Source organism: Muntiacus reevesi, chromosome 10, assembly GCF_963930625.1.
Source record: "Muntiacus reevesi chromosome 10, mMunRee1.1, whole genome shotgun sequence".
In the NCBI taxonomy this organism is placed as follows: domain Eukaryota; kingdom Metazoa; phylum Chordata; class Mammalia; order Artiodactyla; family Cervidae; genus Muntiacus; species Muntiacus reevesi.
This window is the reverse complement of record NC_089258.1, coordinates 55,467,774-55,491,172: the sequence shown is the minus strand read 5'-3', so window position 1 is coordinate 55,491,172 and position 23,399 is coordinate 55,467,774. Positions and strand designations below refer to the sequence as shown.

General features: G+C 37.2%; 1 protein-coding gene across 3 annotated transcripts in view; it reads right to left on the bottom strand.

Moving 5' to 3' along the window:
- The window catches only part of TENM3 (teneurin transmembrane protein 3), a 442,567-nt gene that overhangs the window by 122,914 nt on the left and 296,254 nt on the right, over positions 1-23,399 (bottom strand). For all 3 annotated transcript variants that reach the window (XM_065946684.1, XM_065946685.1, XM_065946686.1), the window contains exons 5-6: positions 15,149-15,271; positions 4,869-5,083 (exon numbers count right to left, since the gene is read on the bottom strand). In XM_065946684.1, the coding sequence (XP_065802756.1) occupies positions 4,869-5,083; positions 15,149-15,271 (338 nt within the window). The remainder of the gene's footprint in view (positions 1-4,868; positions 5,084-15,148; positions 15,272-23,399) is intronic.

Below are 23,399 nucleotides of genomic sequence, written 5' to 3'. Positions count from 1 at the left end.
AGGATGAGGACAAGGAGAACTGGTTAGCAGACAGAAATACTACAACGGCAGGGAAAAGTTCCTGATTGACAGGTCTTCTAGGCATTGTATTCACAAGGGTGATGGAGGGTACCTCCTGCATACCATTATTGTATTCAACATCACGGACCATTTCTTCCCCTAGTTTTATTTAATTCTTCCGACTGATGAGAAGTTTGTGAGTTTAAGCTATAGAGAACAGACCTGGGGTTTGCCAAGGGGCAGGGGAGGGGAGGGGTGGAGTGGGCGGTTGGGACTAGCATGTGCAACTACTGTATGTAGGATGGATAAATCAGGCTTTACTGTATAGCACAGGGAACTATACTCAGTATCCCATGATAACATGGAAAAGAATGTATGTATAACTGAATCCTTTTTCAGTACAGCAGAAATTAATACAAAGTTGTTTAACCAACTACACGTCAATAAACTATAAATTTTTTTTTACAAAATTTGTGAGTCTAGGCAATTTGGGGCTACAACCATAAACCGCCATCATTTTTAGACATTAGATGATCTCTTAAGGTTTTCTCCTAATTAATACTTAAGTAGTAACCACTGCTACTGAATACTTATTCTGTGCCAGGATTATTTTTAATCATCATTAGCAACATTTCTAGGAAGACCTTATTGTTTACACTTTAAAGATGAAGGAAACTGAAACCCAAGAAGCCTCAGCAGGGTCAGATAGCTGGTCAGTGGTGCAGGTGGTTTGGGAACTGCAGTGAGCTTTGCTCCAAAGCTTGGGCTGTTCCTACTACCTGACTCCACGCCTCTCTGTGACCCTGATATAACCACTGCAAACACCATGGAGAAAGCCAGCCATGGAGTTTTACTTAGTTGCAGTTAGATTAAAAACATATAATAAGATGCCTTTACATCTTTGATCAGCTCTTCTGTCCGTGGAATTTTCCTGGCAAGAATACTAGAGTGGGTTGCCATTTTCTTTTCCAGAGGGGTTCTGAAAGGATGAGCCAATTATTATCATGAAGTCAATCATCATTAAACAATATTTATTCTAGTAAGATTAATCATGAACACTGGGCAGCTGGAAGAATTCAACCAGAGAATTCAAAGGTAATTTTTTAAAAATGTGATGTGGCTGGTAATAGTGGGATAATATTTTGTAGTCAGAGATAATTCAGTGAATTTGGAAGACACTGCAAAGACTTTTCCAACAGTTTCAATAAACTTGTTCGACAACAGTTTCTTAAAAGTAATTATTCAGTGTCTATAGACTCTTACCCAGTTTCACTTTATTCCTGAGGTATGTATTGATGGTGAAAAGTACACTACAGCATTATCGATTTAAATCATTAATGTTAGAGTACTGCACATGTGAATCATTAATATTCTACTTTCTGATAGACTCCTTAAAAGGAATTTCATCAGCGGTCTATTTAAGGAAAATTTATTTATAATGAATCCCTTAATATAATCAAATTGGAAAAAAAAATCTGTTGTTGGGATTCAGAGAACCACAGTTTAATTCATTGCCACTGTACATAGACCTTTTCCTGTAACTACTGGACAGAATTTAGAATATCTAATTCAGCTTCCAACATACTAAATTTTAAATGTGAGTATAAAAGCATTTTTTGTTATTTTTTTTGTGCAGTTGAACTGTACTATAACACTATAACATCATTCAGCTGTGAGGAAAATAGAAAGTCATAATGTGATTAGCATTCAAACATTTTTCTTAATTTATATCTTACAAGGATGAAGAAAATGACTGGTGTGGACACTTTAAAAATTTCACTGGAATTATATTTCAAAATTATCAGAGGAAATTAACTCAGCACATCTGAACGGTGCCTCTATCTCAAATAAACCATTCATTTTTTATCAATTTTAAATAGTTGCATGAGCCTGGCAAAAAGACCAGAAAAGTTTCTTTTGATGGTCCCATTGCATATAAACATTTTTTATCCCCTAGCAGAGACACAGTAACTGAAAAAGTGAAAGGGAGGAAAATTCGAATTTTAGTAGGTCTTTCAAGCTCCATGAGTGTCACCTTTTATCAAGAAATCACTATTTTGCATCACACTTTGAACAATAAACTAAAGCTGGAGTGGTAGTCATGATAATTGTGGTGAGGAGTAGCTGACGATTGTGGAGTAAGTATCTACCCAGCTCTAGGCTCTTCCCTGGGGATGTTCACACACAACTTCAGGAGGATATTCCAGTACCTAAAGATAAGTTCCCTATTTAACACTACAGCTATTGCTACAAAAAAGAAGCAAGTTATATGGAATAGAAATTTAGTAACCTTTGTTCTTTGGGTGTACTGTAATCACTTATGGGCAACCTGAGTTTTGTTCTGTAATACCTATTCATAAGATTCTTATGGATGTTTTGTGCAGCAAGTCTTAGAATCTTGTTATTTTTAGGACAAAATTCAGTCTCACCACAGTGGGGGAGCGATCAAGAGACAAAGCTTATACTGAAGCTATCTTGATGGTTCGTTTCTGAACCATCCCTATTCTTAACTCAGTTCAGCTACTAAAATCATGAGAACTCAGAATCTATGAATACCTAACTGTGCTCTCCACTTTTTGTTGGTGATTTAGTCTCACTGTAAACCACTGACATAGAGGAGGAGGCGATTTTAGAGATCACCTGATTCAACTCTTTCATTTTACAGACAGACACTGAGTCACCAGCAAGTTAGACTTGTTCAAGGTCACAAGGGCAAACAAGGGCGACCCAGGTTCTGACTCCCATTCTAAAACAGCTTCATGCAAATGCACTCAAAGGATACAGTATGCTATTAACTGTATAAAGCGTTAAATTGCTTCCTTAGGCTTCTAACTGTCCAGGAGAATGAATCGGGCATTGGGGAAGAAAGTCAATTGATTCCTTGGCAACAGTCACACGGACAGTTTTATAAAGGGTCACAAAGACTTTCAAAACTCAAGTGATTATTCTGAATGGTTGGCCAATTTTAATTATTTCGGGCTGATTTATTTAACATTCCCCAGAAACAGAGAAATGTTCAATTTGGGCTGCTATATAGCATATTTCATGTTTAAACACTGAACTCGGAAACAGCTGTTTGCTCTGCTGATCCTGAATAAACCAGAGGAAGGAACTCTAATAACTGTGGAGCTTAAGAAAATGCATAACCTACTTAAACACATACATTGTGGGAGAAAAGAAAAGTGAAAATCACGTACATTGCGTTTAAATATCAGAAGAATTATGAGAAAACCTGAACTACACTTTTTATTCCCTAGTCTTTTATGGTATATATAACTTGCAAAAAGTCAATTCTAAATCTTTAAATAAACCTCTAAAGTGCTCAATGCATTAATTTTTTCCTTGAAATTAATTTTTGGAATTTACAGGTTACAAGCTTGCTGTTGTACTTAGAGGCATGTTTCTTGAGTTATAAAAATAATTTAATCATACATGATTCTGATGGAAAAAAGGTTTTTTTTTCCTGTTTCACTGGAATATTGTTCTACTAAATGCAATCTATCTTCTATACCTGAAGTCATGGACAGCCATTTCTACTTAAGAAAATATTGTCATTATATCTTAGTATCACCTTGTAACATGAACTAGCATCAGATGTAACTATAATCTACAATTGGACCCTACCTAGTACATAATAAGAGGTATTTCGATATGTGAGCATTAAAGGCATTACTTTAACAATGTAGATATGAAAAATGTTAACTCAGAAAAATGAATACACCAAAGCATGGCATTCAAAAAATTCAAGTTGTATCAATTATATATGTATATGAAACTTTCCTTAATCCATGACATTAGAGAAAGCATGTTCAAATTTTTCTTACTCATCTTTTTTTAACAAGTATTTTTATTAGTATATGGATCAATTTTTCTTAAAACTTATATTCTAAGGTTATAGAAAAAGCATTTCTCACAAATTTACATAATATAAAGCATCTGGTCTTCATTTTATACCATCAAATTAGTCAGCATGAAATTCCATGGGTAAATAACTGATTTTCAGGCATAACTTTAGGCTCATCTAATTGTCCATTTTAATTAACCATCTATCACATTTTTGGAATTCCTGTTTTTGGGAAAAGTCTAGGCTTCAGTTTTGTGGTAGGTAATTTACATAATTTCTCTGAGACGTAATGGAATATCTTTAAACCACAATTTCCAATTGACATTCTATGAGTCAGTACTAGATCATGAAAAAGTCTATAGGATTATTAATCTGCAACAGTTGTGAAATGATTTTCATGAAAACAAACTGACTTTAAAGTTCTTTGAGCCTATAGTATAGGAGTATTTGAATTGTTTTAAATAATGTGATCATCCTTGATGATCTATGAAAGCTTTTGCCTTGGCATTTTAGTGTTTATCATATTTAGATGAGGAATTGTGGCTTGAGTTGATAAAAGTTCATACTATATATCTGTTTATGGTCCCATAATTTCTTTACAAAGAGTAAATCTGACATAAAGTAAAAACTATGTATTTTCAACAGAATGAAAATGTTTGGGATGAAAATTTTATGCATGAAAGTTGTGTGGTCTTTGGAAATGATCATAGAATTATTCTAAAACACTTGGAAAATTCATGATGTTTTACTACCTAGATGATGTTCAGTATTCATCAGGTTACTCACAAATTCTGTACGTTTTAATCAGTCAGTACCGATTAAAGCGAATCAGAAAGAAAAAGCTGTTCTTCCTACTAATTCAAAAGTCTCAAGATAAGTGTCACCTACATTCAAAACTCTCTTCGCTGTAACACACCAATACAAAAGTGGTCAAAGAGTTAAACAAGTTAAACAAGCACTTAAGAATGGAATGACTTTAAAAATGCAAACGAGCTGTTTTCAATTTACTGGTAATAGAGCCTACCTGAGTGTGGGAGGGTGGTAAGCCTTTTCGGCCATATACTCCAATCAGAGCATCTTTCTGAAGAGAAATGTTGAATTTAAGAAACTGTGGCTGATCTATAAAAAGTTGTGATCTCCAGAAGATACCAGGAGGAACCTCTTGAATCGCTCTTCGGCCAATATCAAGTTCTCCAGAATCTATGGTATTATTTTCCTGTGTAAATCCACTTAATTTTCCTGAATGTAAAAGATTCATTGAAAAAGAAGGGAAAATTAAAAAGAAACAGAACCAAGACCAAAACAGCCTTCTGACTTTCCCAAAATTTTTTTCACTGAAATGCTCAGAAATTTCATTTCCTTCTGATAAACGAAATGCTCTTCTTTATTTCTAATTTTCCCTTTAAAAGCTTTTTCTCTGTTAAGATATTGTTCAAGTAATCCTGATTTAGCATGTTCTTTAAGATATTTAAGTCAAAATCCTTTTACTTTTCCCCAAGGTACACCTATTACTGCAACTGTTTTCACACTTACAGTCTTTCTTGATCATTTGAAATGTAATTATCTCACAAATTATATGTGGTGTTATTTCTTGGGAGAGATTAAGTCTGGTACTTATCAGTCATTCTAAACATACCATAACCTTGCAAAGTGTAAATTAAGGCAGAATGGATTATGAAGATTTCCAAATCAATCAAATTCAAAATTCAGATGACTTCAAGTAGTTGTAAATTATTTTAATGACAGAAGAGAGTCTTCTGTCTACAAAGGACTATTAATTTAACACTGAGTTCATTTTGGAGCATTTACTAGGGACACAGAATTGTGGGTATTAAGAAGAAACACAAACTAGAGAATAGAATCTTGGAAATGACAAACTCTGGCTTTGATGGCTTCTGTCATCAAGCAAGTAATTACCTGGTTGGAAAGACAACACCTACAAACTAATAAATGACTATCTTAAGCAACATATGGTTAAAGGTCAGAGAGAAGTAATATCACTGAAGGCTGGAGCTGGAAAGATGTCACAGAGGGACAGGTACTGAGCTCAACTTTGCAGGACAAGTAGGATAAGGTTTCTGAGTAGAGGGAAACTTTTTAAAAACGTGGCACTGGAACTGAACACGTGTTAGAGAGACCCACTTGGCTAGAAAAGAAGCCTAGAAAACTGGTTCTGGAGTCAAACAAACCGGAGTTTGAACCCTGACTCCACTGGCTAACTAGCTATATGACCTGAAGGTATATACTAAGCTTCTGATACTAAACCTCATCTGTAAAAGTAACCATGCAATCACAGGACTCCTCTAAGCTTTACATGAGGTATTCTATATAAAGCACTTGGCTCTCAGAAGATATCAAATAAATGGAAGACATCAATGGGTTTGTCATGGGAGAAACAGAAGATAAAACTGGAAAAGCAAAAATGGTATCAGATGGTGGAGGCCCCTGAATGCCAGGTTAAAGAATTTGGTCTTCTCATATTCGTGGATTTTTGTATTTTCAGTTCTATCGAATGGCATTATTCCACCCCTTTTCTGGAAGTAGTTATATATGTGTTTTGTGTGTGTGCGTGCGTGCAAGGAGATCAAACCAGTCAATCCTGAATATTCATTGGAAGGACCGATGCTGAAAATGAAGTTCCAATACTCTGGCCACATGATGCAAAGAGCTGACTCTTTAAAAAAGACCCTGATGCTGGGAAAGATTAAAGGCAGGAGGAGAAGGGGACAGAGGATGAGATGGTTGGATGGCAACACTGACTCAATGGACATGAGTTTGAGCAGGCTCTGGGAGATGGTGAGGGATAGGGAAGACTGGAGTGCTGCAGTCCATGGGGTTGCAAAGAGTCAGACATGACTGAGCGACTTAACAACAGCAGTGTGTGTGTGTGTGTGTGTGTGTGTGTGTGTGTGTGTGTGTGTGTGTGTGTGTGTGTGTGTGTGTGTGTGTGTGTGTGTGTGTGTGTGTGTGTGTGTGTGTGTGTGTGTGTGTGTAAAGCACTGCGTTACTATGCATACAATTTATGGCACATTTTAAAAATAGACACTTGTAGAGCACAGGGAACACTGCTCAATGTTATGTGGCAGCCTGGATGAAGGGGGTTTGGGGGAGAATGGATATATACATATGTTCAAAAAAAGTCAGTATTTTCATGTCAAAAAATTTCAAAAAACCCCAGATACTTGAAATAGCTTTAATATGGGTAAATTACACTTAAGTGCCACAAAGGCAGTTTTTTGTTCCTAAGTCGTGTGTGTGTGTGTGTGTGTGTGTGTGTGTGTATGAGACCAGGAGAAACTGAATTCAAGATTAGTCATGAAGGCACCTTTCTACCACAAATGTTTAAGGCAGATATCCAGGCCATCAGGGTCTAGAGTAACTCACAACAAATCACACTTATGGACGAGTATGAAGTCTGAGGGAGAGTGTGTTACTAGTAAGTGTTGGGATTCTTTTCTACCTGGACTATTGTATCCTGCAATGACACAGGACCATCAGGCCAAAGGACAGCTACAGCTAAACAGAGATCCATGTAACTTTTCATGTATCAACTCAAGACGATCAACTGTGCATCACTTACTGAATTTTAAAATATTTATCTTATGATATTAATATTCATTTTAGCAAAACTAGAATATATAGATAAAAAGATAAAAAATATAACCCTACACCCAGAGATTATTTTTGCTTGCTAGCGAACCAAACATCTTTATTTACAGAAAATTTTAAATACCCAAGATCAAGGTCTGCTTTTCATTTTGGAAGCTTTTGCACAAGAACCTACATTTGTCATAAAGTAGTTTTTACTGAAAAGATTAAGGAGGAGGGAAAAGGGAATTAACCTTTAGTGAGAATCTATAACATGCTAGGTAGTTTCATCTATATTATGTGTTTTAAATTTCAAAACAACTCTGTGAGATTGATACTATTTTGAGATGAGGAATTTAAGGCTCAGAGAAGTAAATTATAACCGGAAGGGAGGGTTGAGTCAAGGTTCAAATATAAGTCTGCATAATCCCAAAATTATGTGTTTTATAGAATCACCTAGATAATCCATGCTTTTTATTAAAAACAAATACTTATTTCAAATTATTAGGTTTTAAATTTATCTGTCTATTCCATATAAAATCAGGTATGTTAGCCCACTGAAAGACATCAGAGAAACTGCTTAGCTTTCAGTTTTAGGACATAAAATTGTACTTATTTTTATTTGGAGGGAATGACAGGCTTGTGTGCCATGGTTACTATGACCTGATATTCTTCATATTATATGTGTTATTTGCTCAGTCATGTCTAACTCTTTGCTATCCTATGGACTGTAGCCTGCCAGGCTCCTCTGTCCATTGGATTTTCCAGGCAAGAATACTGGAGTGGGTTGCCATTCCCTTCTCCAGGGGATCTTCCTGACCTAGGGATGGAACCTGGGTCTCCTGCATTGGAGGAGGCAGATTCTTAAATTCTTTGTATTATAATTTATTATAAATTCCTAGTAAGTTTTGGTTAATTTCTACATATACTATTTTTTAAAATACTGAGTAGAATAGTAGTCCTTTATCCCACTAAGATCTATTAGTACATGTATTTATACATGAGATCATTCATATTTAGACTCATTCATTATGTTCACAGATTTCTAATGCTATTGTTATACACTATTGCCATTAACAAGTTCTATTGTTACTATCTGAAGCTTATGTGATTTAGTCTGCTCTCTGGTCTTGATCCTATCTACTGCTGCTAGAAATGGCTTGTAGATGTACCCATGCTTTGAGAGCTGCTCAGCATTAGCTGGTGCTAAACCCAGAACTGTTTTCCAAACCATCATCTTTGCCCAAGGGCATTAGCTTTGGAAACAGTAATCAAGTTCTGATTTCTAGGGTTTCAGGTTTTGCTTTATTGCTTTCTCTATATCCTGATTTTGAGGTGTTAAAATCTTTCTCACTGCAATGATATGTGTACCCACTTCTGTGTCGAGAAGTGTATCTACTTATACAGTTAGTCCCATAGTTAATTTAACAGGTGGCTTTTTCAGAAAGAAGGTCATTTTTAATTGTAATACAAAAGAACCAAGGTTGAGTGGATGTGCTTGAATGGGGCAACAGTAGCTCTGATTACTGTTTCTTTTCTGTCTACCTGTAATGGAAAATCTTCCTAGAATCTCAGAGTGCCCTTGGATGTTATTTGGTCCAGGATTCTTCAAACGAGAGTAGTTCATAGCCCTATGGAACATGAGGACTTTTCAATGTAGGAAAAAGGGGTACATTATTTTATGGGAATTAATTTCTAGAACCTCAACAGTTCCCATATTTAGACTTCCATTACAACAGACAGGCATACTTCTCACATATCCAGAATCTTTCTTTGATACACTCTCTTAGAACATAAAGTCTCCAATGTGTCAAGCAGGCAAAATTGAAAGTATTTTTGTTGATAAACATTCTTTAACCAAGACACCATAAACCCAAGGAAGGGCTCTTTTTGTTTTTCCTGCCATACACGTATTTCTAGCAAAGGCAAAGTGCAATGAAGTTAAGAAATGAACTATTTGAGACTGCTGGCAGGTTTTAAAATCCAATGCATCAAGAGGGAGAGAGGAATCTTTGTTTTGTGCCCCCGTCACCCACTCACCCATTGTCTATGAATGCTTTTCATCTGCAGAAGAGTTTCATGATTGCAAAGAGAATGTCAATAAAGTAAGAAGTATTCAAGGCAATGATGCCTTATTTAATCCAATTGTCAAACTCCTGGCAAGGCTCTGAGTTTTATCCATCTCTCTACTGCCTGCCTAGCATAGGAATTCTGAGCTGAGATGGTTGTGACAAAATTTGTATGAATTTATTTGAACTGAAAGAAACAAGCCAGACTTTTTATGGCAGAAAGTAAGTTTGATTTTATTGAAAACTAGCTCTACCGGTAAATTAAATAGTGAGTATTTCCCATACATTTGATGAGCTAATTAGAGATACTGAAAGTATATAATATGATAAAAGCATTCAAAAGAGATTATAACAAAGGTAAATGAAAATGAACAATGGTTCCATTTTCCACTCCATTCGGTATATATCAGATAAAATAAAGTGCCACTAAGTAAAAGAATAAGACACATAATTAGTGGTATGCATTTTGCTAAACCTTGGTGAAGCCTTTTCTGGTGTACTCCATAGAAATTGAGAAACTGGATTGATTTGGAAAACTGCATACAGAGTCTTTTTGAAATCAGATAGCTGCCAATTCTTTGCTTTCAATAAAACTGAAGAAGAAGTGTGGTGGAATTGACACTTGTAGACCACTAAATATACTTTTTGGAAATAGATCACTATGTGATTTTTAACAAAGGACTAACAAGGACTTCAAATAATTGAATGAGACATCTTCCTAAAACTATTCTTCCATTCCCATCTGCTTATTTTGTAGGGAGAGTTCTTATGTTTACACGTATAAAAAAGGAAAAACAGAAATAGAATTGATATTAAAATTTGCTTTGCTCTTGTAACAAGTAATATTCATCAGTGAATACATAAACTGTCTGAAAAGTCTCCATCTCAGAGAGGCATTTTTTAATACATTTCACTTTTTATATTTAATAATTATCAAAATGCTTAACATTATGTATATCATAATTAGGTTGATTTCAGCCAAATATGTACAACTGATAAATGGAAACAAAATTCAGTATAGAATGAAACAGATTTAAAAAAAAACAAACACTTAAGAGTACTATGGTTGCAGGAAATACAACTCAAATTAGTACACATATTTTAGACGCACAAGAACAAAATAGTTTTAAGATCACTGATCTAGCTTATCCTAGGAAATGGGCTCATTTTTTAAGTGCCTATCAATGTATATCTGCTTTAAATTATTCCACTATTTAGAATCTAGGATTTATCTTGAATTGAGGTCTCAAAATGTCTCTTTCCTAAAAGGTAGATGCCGCCCTGACCCTCTCACTATAATCAGTGATGCACAGAGATAAGGACATCACAGATTTCTCTCTGCTTAAATCCATGGGCAGCTAATATTAGTACACCATTCCTGCTAAAAAGCCTCTATCTGAATGTCAGGAGACCAGAGTTTTGTGAAGGTGCTTTGTCTTTTTAAATTCTGCACTGTTGCTTTTCAAGTCACGGCCCTCCTCTCATTCGGCCAGGTCAAGCGTGGTCACTGCTGTTAGCATTTTCAAATGCTCTTTATTGATTGTAAACACACCTGGAAGTCAGTTGTGCCATTGACACCGTCTGATAAACTTGTAAATACTTGGACAACCTTTTCCTCTGAAGCTCGTCAGCCCTCCCAGATAAAAGCCTGGAAACAGATGTCTTTCATCATGGCCTGAATTCCAGAAAACTCTGGCTTCAGAGGAAATGAAAGGAGGGCTAGTTCTAGTGCTCTCCATCCTCCCTCACTGAGATCACTCCATCCTTAAGCCCCCAGAGTCTGAACCTGGGAACGATCACAGGAAATACTAAGGTGGTCTGTAGGTTTTACCAAGAGAAAAAGGAGGAAAAGATGGAGGGAAAAATAGACAGGGCAACAGATTGCCCTGTAGTTATTCTAAACTCAAAGCGTGTGGGTTAGGAATCAAACCAATTAGAGCCTTCACAGTTAGAGATGTACCACATCTTCAAACACAATAAAGTATCATCTTGAAGGTTTTTTTCCCCAACCTGTCCTGTTGAGCCTCAATGTGGGAGCCACTAGCTGTCTTTTCACCTGCTACATGTGATTTTTCCTTTCATCAGCAAGTGTGTGTCACAACAGTCTTAATATCTTAAAATACAGTTGTCAGAGTATGAAAATATAAAGAGGTTGAGTACACATAGCTATTATTATTCCTCTCCTTCTTATGTGATTCCCAGTTTACATAGAAACACATCAGTAAAGTGGCATTTCTCAGATAACTCCATTAAATAAAGGACTTTGAGATATTTTATGAATAATAGTTTATAACCCCCAGATATCATAAGGACAAAACAGAGTAGTACTTAAAAATCCTATCGGTAATTTAGGGGGCTTGGTATCTGTTTGAGAATTACTCTATGACAGCGGAAAACCACTCAAAGTTAAAAAATACTACTCTTTGGGGTCATAGATATCATGAGCTTGCTGCCTGCATATCATGTGAGTGAACTGGCCTATACTGATTAAGATGAAAAGGCAGAAAATACATCCAACTCTGAAGGTCTAACAATTGTCAAGGAAGGTAAATGATAATAAATATCATCTTAGGTCCCACAGAGGCACTAATAATTAAGACATCAGGAAGCAAGGTTGGGCATTTATAGACAATCAATAGCCCACCCTCCAATTCTATGACCTAACCTTGGATTCATACTCTGACTTTGAGATCTCTGAGAGAAAGTATCTTTTTATAAACAACCACATGCCATAACTTAACATTATGTATACAGAGTGTTACATCACAAGCTAAGTGAATTAAAATATTACCTTGCAAACGTAGTTTAATGGACAAAATCAATGTAGCATCTAATTAAGGAGCTATTATACAATGCAACAACATAAATACTATATGCAGTATTGAATAAAACTCAATACTCTTGAAGCACTGTTAGCCCCATTTCTTCAATTCACAGGCCGTTTTTAACTTGCTCGAAAATCTAATTCTTTGAAATTGGCTTGTATCTGAGAAAATTCATACGTGATGAACAATAATGTAAAATTTAAAAGCAATCTGAACCTTTTTTTGTTTAAAGAGGAGGAATCACATAGTTTTTCAATTTGTCCTCATACAAAAGGAGTTTTTAAATATTTGCTGACATGTAATTGACATGCAACATTATATTGGTTTCTGATGCATAATGACTTGATAACTGTATATATAGTCAAACAATCATCACAGTATGTCTAACATACATAGTCACAATTTTCTCTGTACGTGATGAGAACTTTTAAGATCTACTTTTTCACAACTTTCAAACATATGAGACCAGTGAAGGAAGGGGAGGTAACCACCCCTCTGGGGACTGAGCCCAGAGACTGTCCCCGCCCTGTCTCACTTTCCCCAGAGGTGAGGGGGTGATGCCTGGGCACACCTTCCATGTGCCCCTCTGTCCCTGCTTGTGTGAACATACACACTACGGCTCCATCGCTGAGCTGGTCAGTTCCTGGCAGGGCTCCTACCCAACAGCGCCGTGTGGGATGGGGGAAGGCGGGCTGGGCTAAGGAGACCCTGAGAAGGGAGCCCCAGCTATGGGACTGCAGGAGGGAGAGAGTGGGGGCCCCCACCTCATCCTCATGGTGACTGACTAAAGCCACCATGTTGTGTATTATATCCCATGACTTATTTATTATAAAACTGGAAGTTTCTATAAAAGATTTTTTTTGTTGTTGTTGTTAACTTGGAGAAGTTATTTGGTAGAGTTACACTAACCAAAACTGATGGCCTTCATTTTGTCTTATATTAATTTGCTGTCCTCAGACACTTGGTCATGTCTGACTCTTTGCGACCCCATGGACTGTATGTAGCCCATCAGGCTCCTCTGTCCATGGAATTCTCCAGGCAAGAATACTGGAGAGGGTTGCCATTTCCTTCTCCAGGAGATCTTCCTGATTCAAGGATCAAATTTGCATCCCCTGCATTGGCAGGCAGATTCTTTTACTGCCAAGCCATTGGGGAGAGCCCCATAAAACGTTAGGATGTATAAACAAATTTAAAAAAATGTGTACAATAAGCATTTTTCTCTTCTGTCTGTAAAAAAGTAACCTACATGTGTGGTTGGCAAGTGCCATTTGATCATTCATAGGAACCATCCACTTTAAGAGACAGTCTAAATTTCAATCTACATAAACCCAAAATAAGTACTTTTAATTTCTGTATAGTTACTGGATCTGTTCATATGTGTGTTATCAGTGCATAAAAGATTAAACAGTTGTTTAAAGTAATTATATTTCACTTAATTGAAATTTCCCACCAACAGTTTTAATTAGGCCAGCTTTTCTTCACTCCTCTTTAATCCACTGTGTGCTAATTTCCACTGTCACTGTCATCAACCATTAGATTATAGTTTATTTGAAATATATAGCACTTGGTATCAAACACTCTACACAGGGGCAGCAGTGGTGGTATTATTATTAATACTGTGAAAATCTAATGTTTAGAAACATCTTCTAAAATCCCTCAGCCTCCCAAAGAAAGAAGAAGGGTGAATATATAGCACTTGATATCAAACACTCTACACAGGGGCAGGAGTGGTGGTGTTTATTATTACTGTGAAAATCTAACATCTTCTAAAATCCATCATCCTTCCTAAGAAAGAAGAGGGGTGTCATGAAGTATTATTAAAACAGACGATGGAAAAGCAAAGAACAAAAAAACACAGTAAAAGCATTAGTCACAGCCAGTGGGTACATGTAAAGTAGCAGCATATATAAAATACAAATAAATATACTACATAGATATGCAATAGCTTCTTTTCAGTCTTGCAAAGAAATCAGCCACGTGAGGATGAAAATAACTGATGCCAAAGCAGAAGAAAAATATTCTAGATTAGAAACAGAGGAAGGTGAGCCAGGGAAATGCTGAAAGGCAAAGAGCCTGTTTCTCATGTGACGGAAAAAGGTGTCTTTATCCGGTTGCTTTGAGATATAAAGTACTATGACATTTTGCAAAAAGTCACAGAATGCCAAATGCCAAACATAAATACAAGCATGTACACACAGATAATAATAATAGGTACATCATATAAATATACTTACACATGTACATATTTTTCTGGGTGTTTATATTGAAAAAAAAAAAGAAATACAGCATTCTCTAACCTCTTAAATACCAATTTTTAAACTCGGAACCAATTGATTTGAAAGTCTGTTAGCTTAAAGTGTAAACTTTTGAAAGTTTAGAGAAAGGGCAAGCTGAGGAAAGGTCAATAAACGATAATCCTTTAATGTGTTTTGTATGTAAAGGCTTCTAAAACAAAATGAAGATAGTATTCCAACTTCATACACTAGCTGAATGAAGAAAGCTCAATAAACCCAAGGTGATATAAGAGATGATACACTGAATTAGAATCTATTTACAGACTAAAAATAAAACAAAGTTCACACTTGTGAAAGAAGGGCAGAAAAGCCTAGCCATTGACTCAGAAGGTAGAACACTGTATAAGTCCTATAATAAAAATGTGAATGTTCAATGCTTCAAGTAACTGAATGAAAGGCACTCATTCAAAGATAATATTTGTAATTCTAAAACCTCTTCCTTCTCCCATACGGAACTGGCTCTAACATGGGTAAAAATAAATTTATAGAAAAGAAGAAGAACACAGGACACGTGATTCTTTCTCTTACCATTGTCGCCAGAAGGTAATGACACGGTGTTGGTTGGCATGGTATCAGAATTCACTTTTCCATTCTCAAATGTGTCATTTTCGGTCTGCTGTAACTGCCAGTTGAGGCCAAAGAGATGCATTGCTGGGGGCAAAAAACACACGCTGTTTAAAGGTCTGCTGCTCCCAGCTACAACAGCAAATGGTACATCTGTTCATAACAAGAGCCACGTGTAAAGTTAGAATCTCCATGTTCTGAATAGCAAGAGTCACAGGTAAAGTTAAGACTGTCCATACTCTGAGTAACAAGTGTCACATGTAAAGTGAAAATTTCCCTGTTCTGAAATGCCAAGGATGAATCGCCTAATAAAAATTAGAAAACAGTTCCTCACACAAAGGCAATTTAGGCAGCAGTGCAAGGCAACATAACAAAGATTTGCTATTACTCGGCTAATTAGTACTGAGAAACTCAGAATGAATCACTCTTTGCTCTGCTGTGTTCCAATTCTACCATTCACCATCATTTAAGTGAGTGGCAGACAGGACCACAGGCTCCTTGGATATGTACAATACTTGGTTGTAACATTTATAGGTTCTTAAGAGTTGGCGATGGACAGGGAGGCCTGGTGTGCTGCAATCATAAAGAGTTGGACATGACTGAGCGACTGAACTGAATCGAAGAGACATGGCGCTCTTCACTTGGACTAAGGTAACAAGTGGTCTCACAGATCAATATGGTGCATGAAATGGTCAGCATGGATTCAGATGCACAACATACAGTAATATTTGAATATTCTTAATTTAAGATGAATAATCTTCAAAACTCTGACTTACAATTCAGCACTAGCACAGATCAAGCAACATGCATATGTGTCAGATTCAGTTCAATTCAGTTCAGTCACTCAATCTTGTCCGACTCTTTGCAACTCCATGGACTGCAGCTCACCAGGCCTCCCTGTCCATCACCAACTCCCGGAGTTTACCCAAACTCATGTCCATTGAGTTGGTGATGCCATCCAACCATTTTATCCCTCTATCGTCCCCTTCTCTTCCTGCCTCCAATCTTTCCCAGCCTCAGGGTCTTTTCCAAAGTGTCAGGTAACTTCACATAAAGTTTTTGATGTAGGATTGATAATCTTATAAATTTATGTATAAATTCATACATAAATTTTATATGTTTACTAATTTTCTTTATGTAAATACCTTAGCAAATAGCTAACTAGAAGACCAAGTAATTACAAAGAGAAAGGTAATATAATTTATTATTTTACATATTTTTACTTTATTCTTTAAAAATATTTAGAATAATGCTCACTGTCACATTAACCATTAACACTGAACGTTCATTTGTGCTCCATAAAATAGAGTTTAGGAATTAATCCCTAAGGAAGGCTAAATATCCATGGGGAAATCTGGTGATTGTCATATTACTATGCCACGAAGGAGAATTTTTCAACATTATTTGACAGTATATATTCATTATACACATTGGAATTTACCAAAGAGAGATGTAAGAGTTTAGAAAGTACTGTTAGAGACGGTGTGATAATGGCTACTGCTAAAAAGCCCTTATTAAATATCAAATATATATTAACAAAACTAAGCTGTTACAGAGTGTAAAGAGCAGTTAGTTAGACGTGGGTTCAATCTCAGTCTAGAATTTGTTGTTATTGTTTAGTCGCTAAGTTGTGTCTGATTCTTTTACGACCCCATGGACTGCAGCCCTCCAGGCTCCTCTGTCCAGGGGATTCTCCAGGTAAGAATACTGGAGCGGGTTGCTATTCCCTTCTCCAGGAATTTTCTAGACCATATGTATGAAGGATAGCTGGTACCCACTGGCGCAGCCCGTAGTATGTAGGTCTTTCATCTACTTATTCTGTACTCCAGGTTCTTGAACCATTTGTAGTCACCTGCCCAGTCTCTCGATAAACACCCACCTCAAGCCCTCACATCTGCAGCGCTCTCTACCCACTGCAAACTACCTATTCTTCCCTCTGATAGTCGGCGTCAGCTTCTTGGGGAGACCTCCCTGACTGCGTGAAGTATCTCCCAAGACTGTCTTAGACCATTCATGTATCTCATTTGCCTCATACAGTGTCTGCTACCAACCAGATCTCAGTAAGCATCTGTCAAAGAAATAAACTCCATTTTCTGAGGTTTTAAAATTTCAGACAACACTTACGTGGACAACTTTAGCAACTAAATTGCTAAAGTATAGCAATTTAAGGCAAAGTTAATAAATACCAAATAAAAATATAAATGGCTAAGAATGGAGTGTTACATTATTAATGATGAATTAATGACTGACCTTAGCATAATGCTATAGGAAAAGTATAATAGCTGAGTCAAAGTCCATTACCATGGTATATAATTGATCAATTTTTCAAGAAGATTCAACAGTTTGGGGACATTCTATTAACAGTCTCACATTCTTTTGTTAATAGTTCCTTATATAAAAAATCATCCTTTAGTAAAGAAACACACCAACATAGACAGGAACATAGTCATATCCACCCAGGAAAATTTGTAACAAACATATAGACTCATACTCCCTGTTTAAATGATAGTTTTTCAGCAATTTCCTTTAAACACTAGTTTTTTTCCAAGGATTAAGATACAGGTTTACAATTCTCCAATATACAAACTGTCAACTCATAAAGAAGTATAATTTCATGTTATTTTGCATTAAAGCATGTAGTTTTTGAGTGGCAAAATATCAGAAGCTTTCTAAACATATATCACTTCAGACATTTTCCAAGGTTTTAGATAGTTCAGCAATGTGTGAATAAAATGCTGTAGTTTTGCATACAGTAAAAGTTCTGACAGACATACCCTGGCTTAGCAATAATATTCCAAAAGAGCCATAGTTTCTACACAAAATAATGTATCATCATTGTGAGCTTTTATATAACATAAAAAGCCTTCTTGAATGGTAGATTTGCTTATATTACTGGTTTTAACAGACTCTGAAGAGGAGGAACAGTCCCTGGGTCATGCACAGATATCAAATGTTAAAAAGCAATGCTATGTTTGTGTTTGGAGAGCTATTTTACTGTTTGCCAGATGGGCCACAGCTTTATTACATATATTTTTTATTATAGAAAATCTCAGTAAAATGGGATTTTGGTTCTACTTAAGATGTCATATAATGAGAAACATACCAAATGGTATTGTATCTTGTTAAACCCTGCTTTGAAAACAGACACCAAACACTTGTTTGGTCTCAGGATGTTACGTACTTTGCAAGTGCTGGTGTTTGGTATTGAGTGAAGCTCTCGACACTGATGTGTAACTTAAGAATTTCATGCAAATGTAGAAATTGATTGCAAAGTTAATGAGAGACAGAGACACACAGAGAGAGGGACAGAGAGAGATAACAAAGAGAGAGAGAAAAAGGAGGCAACAAACTCAAAGTCAGAATGCTACTGAAATTACTCAGCACTGGTGTAATGAGCTATCTTGGCAGACAGATAAAGGGAGAATTAGAGAAATAAAATACACCTATAAAGAAAGAAGGATGATCCTAATTCTTTAATGCCCAGGCTGGAAAGCAGAGTTGATTCCATGAGAAGTTGCTGCCACTCTTCATGATGCTGTGATGGGTCCTGTTTGCACAGGAGGGCATGGGAAGAGTGTCAGAGAAGAGACTGGCAGCTCTGGCTCCGCCGGGCCCTGACCCCCGGGTGGACCGCTTAGCTAACGAGGACGGCTTAGGCGAGCTGGTACCGACTGGCAGCAAGACCAGGCATTTCTCAGCCGCAGACAGGGTCCTCTGTGTTGGTGTGGGAACATGGGGATGCAGTATTTTTTAAAAATAAAACATTCACTGAACACTTAGCTATGTGTCAAGGGTTTTGCTCGTGCTTTAGCCTATCATCTCATTTAACCTTCCCAAGGACTCCATTAGGTAGTTACTATTTTTTTTTTAATTGTAAATCTGTGAAAACTGAGACTTTCTGAGTGTAAGGTTCCAAAGGAGTAAGTTGTGGACTGTGACCTCAGACCCAGACCTCCTGACCACCCAGACACACATCACCTATAACCTATCCCAGGGCGGCGGAGTGTGAAAATCCACACAGAAGGGAGTTGACTAACCTCTGTGAGGGTCGTGGGCTAGAGGCACGATTCTGCACCACATCTAGGAGACTGAAGGCAAAGACAGAATTCGGAGGGGAAGGAAGGGAAAAACCCATAACCGGTAACACTTGTGCACTCCAGGCACCGTCCTGCCACACGAATACTTTTCCATCGAAGGATATTGTTGCAAAAGGAAAGCTTTACGGTAATGTTATGACGGTGATTAAATTAATAACAGGCTGTTCTGATTAACTCCAAGAGTCTTAAAAACAATTTAAAAACTACATAAGTAAACAGTAGAGATGTGTATTTTAAAGTTATAGAAATACTCATGTAGATATCATCAGTTCAGTGTGTTTTCTTTGCATTTTAAAATACCTTGATAGCTATTATCTCCTAATAAATGTACTGTGTGACAGGATCGTTACCCCTGATGTAGGAGGATGTAACACAGGCAGACAGGGGGGTCAGTGATTTACCCAGTTAGTGCATGAAGAAGACTCATGATACGTATCTCTGTGTGTGTCTGTCTCTCATTAACTTTGGGATCAGTCTCTGTATTTGCACAGAGATCTTAAGTTACACATATTAACTGTCAAGAGCTTTACTCAACAACAAACACCAACATTTTCAAAGTATATAACAGATCTCCTGATGCTATTTCAGGATTCCTTTTTCTGCACTGTGCTGTTTTCCTACTTATCTGAATCAAAACTGAGCACTCACCTCAAAGGAATTATAAAAAGTCGAACACAAATTGTTAATTCATGTCTCTTTTGACAGTCGCAGCCATACTCAGAAGTTGTCCATTTCTTAAAATTGTTTTGTAAATACAAGATGTTTACCAACTATAAATAGCTGTATTTTTGCAAGATCATTTAAAGGTTGCTTGTTGGGAATTAGAATATATTTTCTCCATATTAAAAAATCTTAGATACAGTGGGTAAGTCCCCACAGATGCACAAAATTCTGTCTGCATATCCAACAGAAACATGTATCCACATAGCACTAAAAGGCATGAACAAGAATGTTCACAGAAATATTTGTTATAGCCCCAAACTTGAAAGAACTCAGATGTCTGCTGGCAGTGGGATGGATAAACAAATTATAGGATCATCATACCACGGAATTCCATACAGCAATGTGAATGAGTGAACCACCTCCAGATGCCACAGTATGGAAAAACTTCACAAATAGAATACTGAGCAAGGGAACCCACTCACAAATGACGTGAATACTGTGTAAGTCCACGTGCATAACATTCAAAGCAGGTGAAAGTCCCCGGAGTGACTCTCTGCAGGGAGAAGCGGGGAGGCGGTGACCAGCAGAGCCCGTGGGGGCTTCTGGAGAGCGGGGAATATTCTATTTTTCTGCCTGGGAAGTGGTTCCACTGGGTTGCTCACTCAGGTTCTGTATACTTTTCTAACTACATACTAAACTTAAATACTTTATTTAAAGTAGTCCATCTGACACAGAGCATAGATAAAGAATGTGTTTTTACCTTCCCTGAACCTTTCCGGCAGGTGCTTTTCTCTGCAAAGCTCCCAGGCATTCCTGCCCTTAAGGTTGTGGGCGAGACAATGAGGACAGCCTGTTACAGCAACAGCACCCCGACCCCCCGGCCCCGCTGAGATAAATAGAATAAATGCATACACAGAGCAAAGACCCAGTGTAGAAGGATGGTAAGCGACTCCACCAGGTAAGAGGAAAAGGGAAGAGTGAGACAACGGTCAAGAGACAGAAGAAACCCACATGTCCAGTGATGAATGGATAAAGAAAATATCATATACGTATGTTGTTGTTTAGTTGCTAAGTCACATCTGACTATGACCCTATGGACTGTAGCTTGCCAGGCTCCTCTGTCCATGGGATTTCCCAGGCAAGAATACGGGAGAGGGATGCCAATCCAGGGATTAAACCTGTGTCTCCTGCATTGGCAGGTAGGTTATTTATATACCACAGAGCTACAGGGAAGCCCATTATATAAATACACAAGACAAATACTGCTTGATTTCACTTACATGGGCATCTAAAATAGTCAGGCTCAAAGGAGCAGACAGGTGAATGGTGCTAAGGGCTGGAATGGGGGGATATGGGGAGTTGTTTAGTGAATAGAGAGTTTCTATTTTACACGATGAGAAAGTTCTAGAGCTCTGTTGCACAACAAGGTGAATACATCACAGACTCCATGAGCTGGCCAGATTTGCCTGTCTACCATTTAGATAGTGTCCTTAACTTCCCTGCTTCCATGACATTGTTCCTTATAATTCCTGGTGTCTGGGGTGCCTTCCCCAAACTCTGCCTGATGAAATCTCACAAACACCTTAACATCTAGTCCACATAACATTTTGTCATGAAGTCTTCCTAAAATTAGTTTCCACTCTATACTGCCATAGCAATTTATATTATCTTGAACAGCCCACCTTGTATTTGAATAAATTTGTAACTGTTTCTTGTGTGGGAAGTAGCAGGGGTCATAGGAGAAGCACAAATGGATTTTTGCAGATAGGGGGTTAAAAATAGGTACTCTGATGGAAAATGATGAGTTTGGGGTTGGGTAAGGGAATAATGCATAGGATGCTAGCTATGGTAAAATGGGAGAGGATAGTTACAGGAAAAAAGTTTAATATGTAATTGAGCTTTTTCAATATTTTCCTTAGAGTTGATCTTAGAGGGCAGGCTCTCCATAGCTTGGTTCCTAAGAAATAAGAGTGATAACAGAGAATCTGAGACTGGTAACAGTCAGAAGCAGCCTTAGCACATTATTGATTTGAGATGCATAAACACCATAGACGTTAGTTTCTGCAAAAATGCCTCAGTTAATAATGTGTTAGAAAGGACCTAGTATAATTCCTGTTTTTGCACAGCGGGAGAATACAGATTTTCAAGATGATCCCCAGTCAGAACTCTTTTAAATTAGTTGTAGTATCTGACACTTGCCATCTACAAAATTCATGAGCATACTTTTTATACTACCACCCTAGTCAATGATAAAAGAATTACAAAGATATCAACTTTAGAAATAACTCAGTGCTAAACTGTCAATCACCTTTGCAACCTATGTTACTTATAGCCCAATAGTCTGCTCTACACTACATCTGAAGGGTTTTGCCTGGTATTCTTAGATTGTAACTGAATTCAAGATGCTTAAAATTAAAATATTTCTTGTGCCACTCAAAAAATATTCTATAATTTCTTGGTTTTTTTCTTTGTCGAAATGCCAAGAAAAAGATCTCATTAATTGAGATAATTTTGAGACAACATGCCGGTGAAAATCTACCAGTGAAATTTTATGAAGAAATTTTCAGGCTCTGAAACACCACTGAAGGGAGAGAAATTATAGCATCCGTTCCCTTTATTTTTCAAGGCTGATGGAGATGAAAGGAATGTGTGGTAATATATTTATTTCACCTCCTCTCCCATAAAAAATCAGGCATGCCATTGTTTTTAACCAATATATGTTGGTTTGATATTTAAAAGCCAGCATGTAGAAGACTTGAAACCAAAATGTGTCATTAAGGAAAATTATATGCCACCAAGGAGCAAATTCAGTGCCATTTTTAGTTCCATGTTGAGAGAAATGGTGCCAAATTTTGATCTTGTCTCTGGGGATCATGCCACTGAAGTTGGTATCACAGCTACTATTATTTCTACTGGCGCGCCTGTGTTCTCAGATACTGCCAGACAGGGACGGGAAGGAGGGGTGGCGACAGCTGGTGACATGGTCCAGCAATCTGCCAGAACCTTAGAGTAAATTACAGGGGATGTTGCGACGCAAGCACCCTTGCCATCAGAAACCCGAACCCAGCTTATGCCACCAGAACCCTGAAGAGTACACTCTGAGGCTTTGGCAACTTAAAATCTAGTTCTTAGCATGCCTGGCATTATTGGCTAAATGCTAGTTAATATTACAAGATCAAGCACGCGTTCTCACAAAGACAAAAAAAGTAAGAGATAATATGAGAACCAGATTCTGGTAAAAACAAACAAAGACAAAAAAAGTAAGAGATAATATGAGAACCAGATTCTGGTAAAACAAACAAAAACAAAAAACTAAGCTAAACGATATCCTGAAAGTGTTTGCAATCCAGTTGGATTTTTAGCCTCCAAAACCTTCCAAGTTCATCTCAGCAAGCTAAGGTTGAAAGCTTTCCTGTCTTGAAATTCACTTCACATCCACCATGGTATGTTTTTCC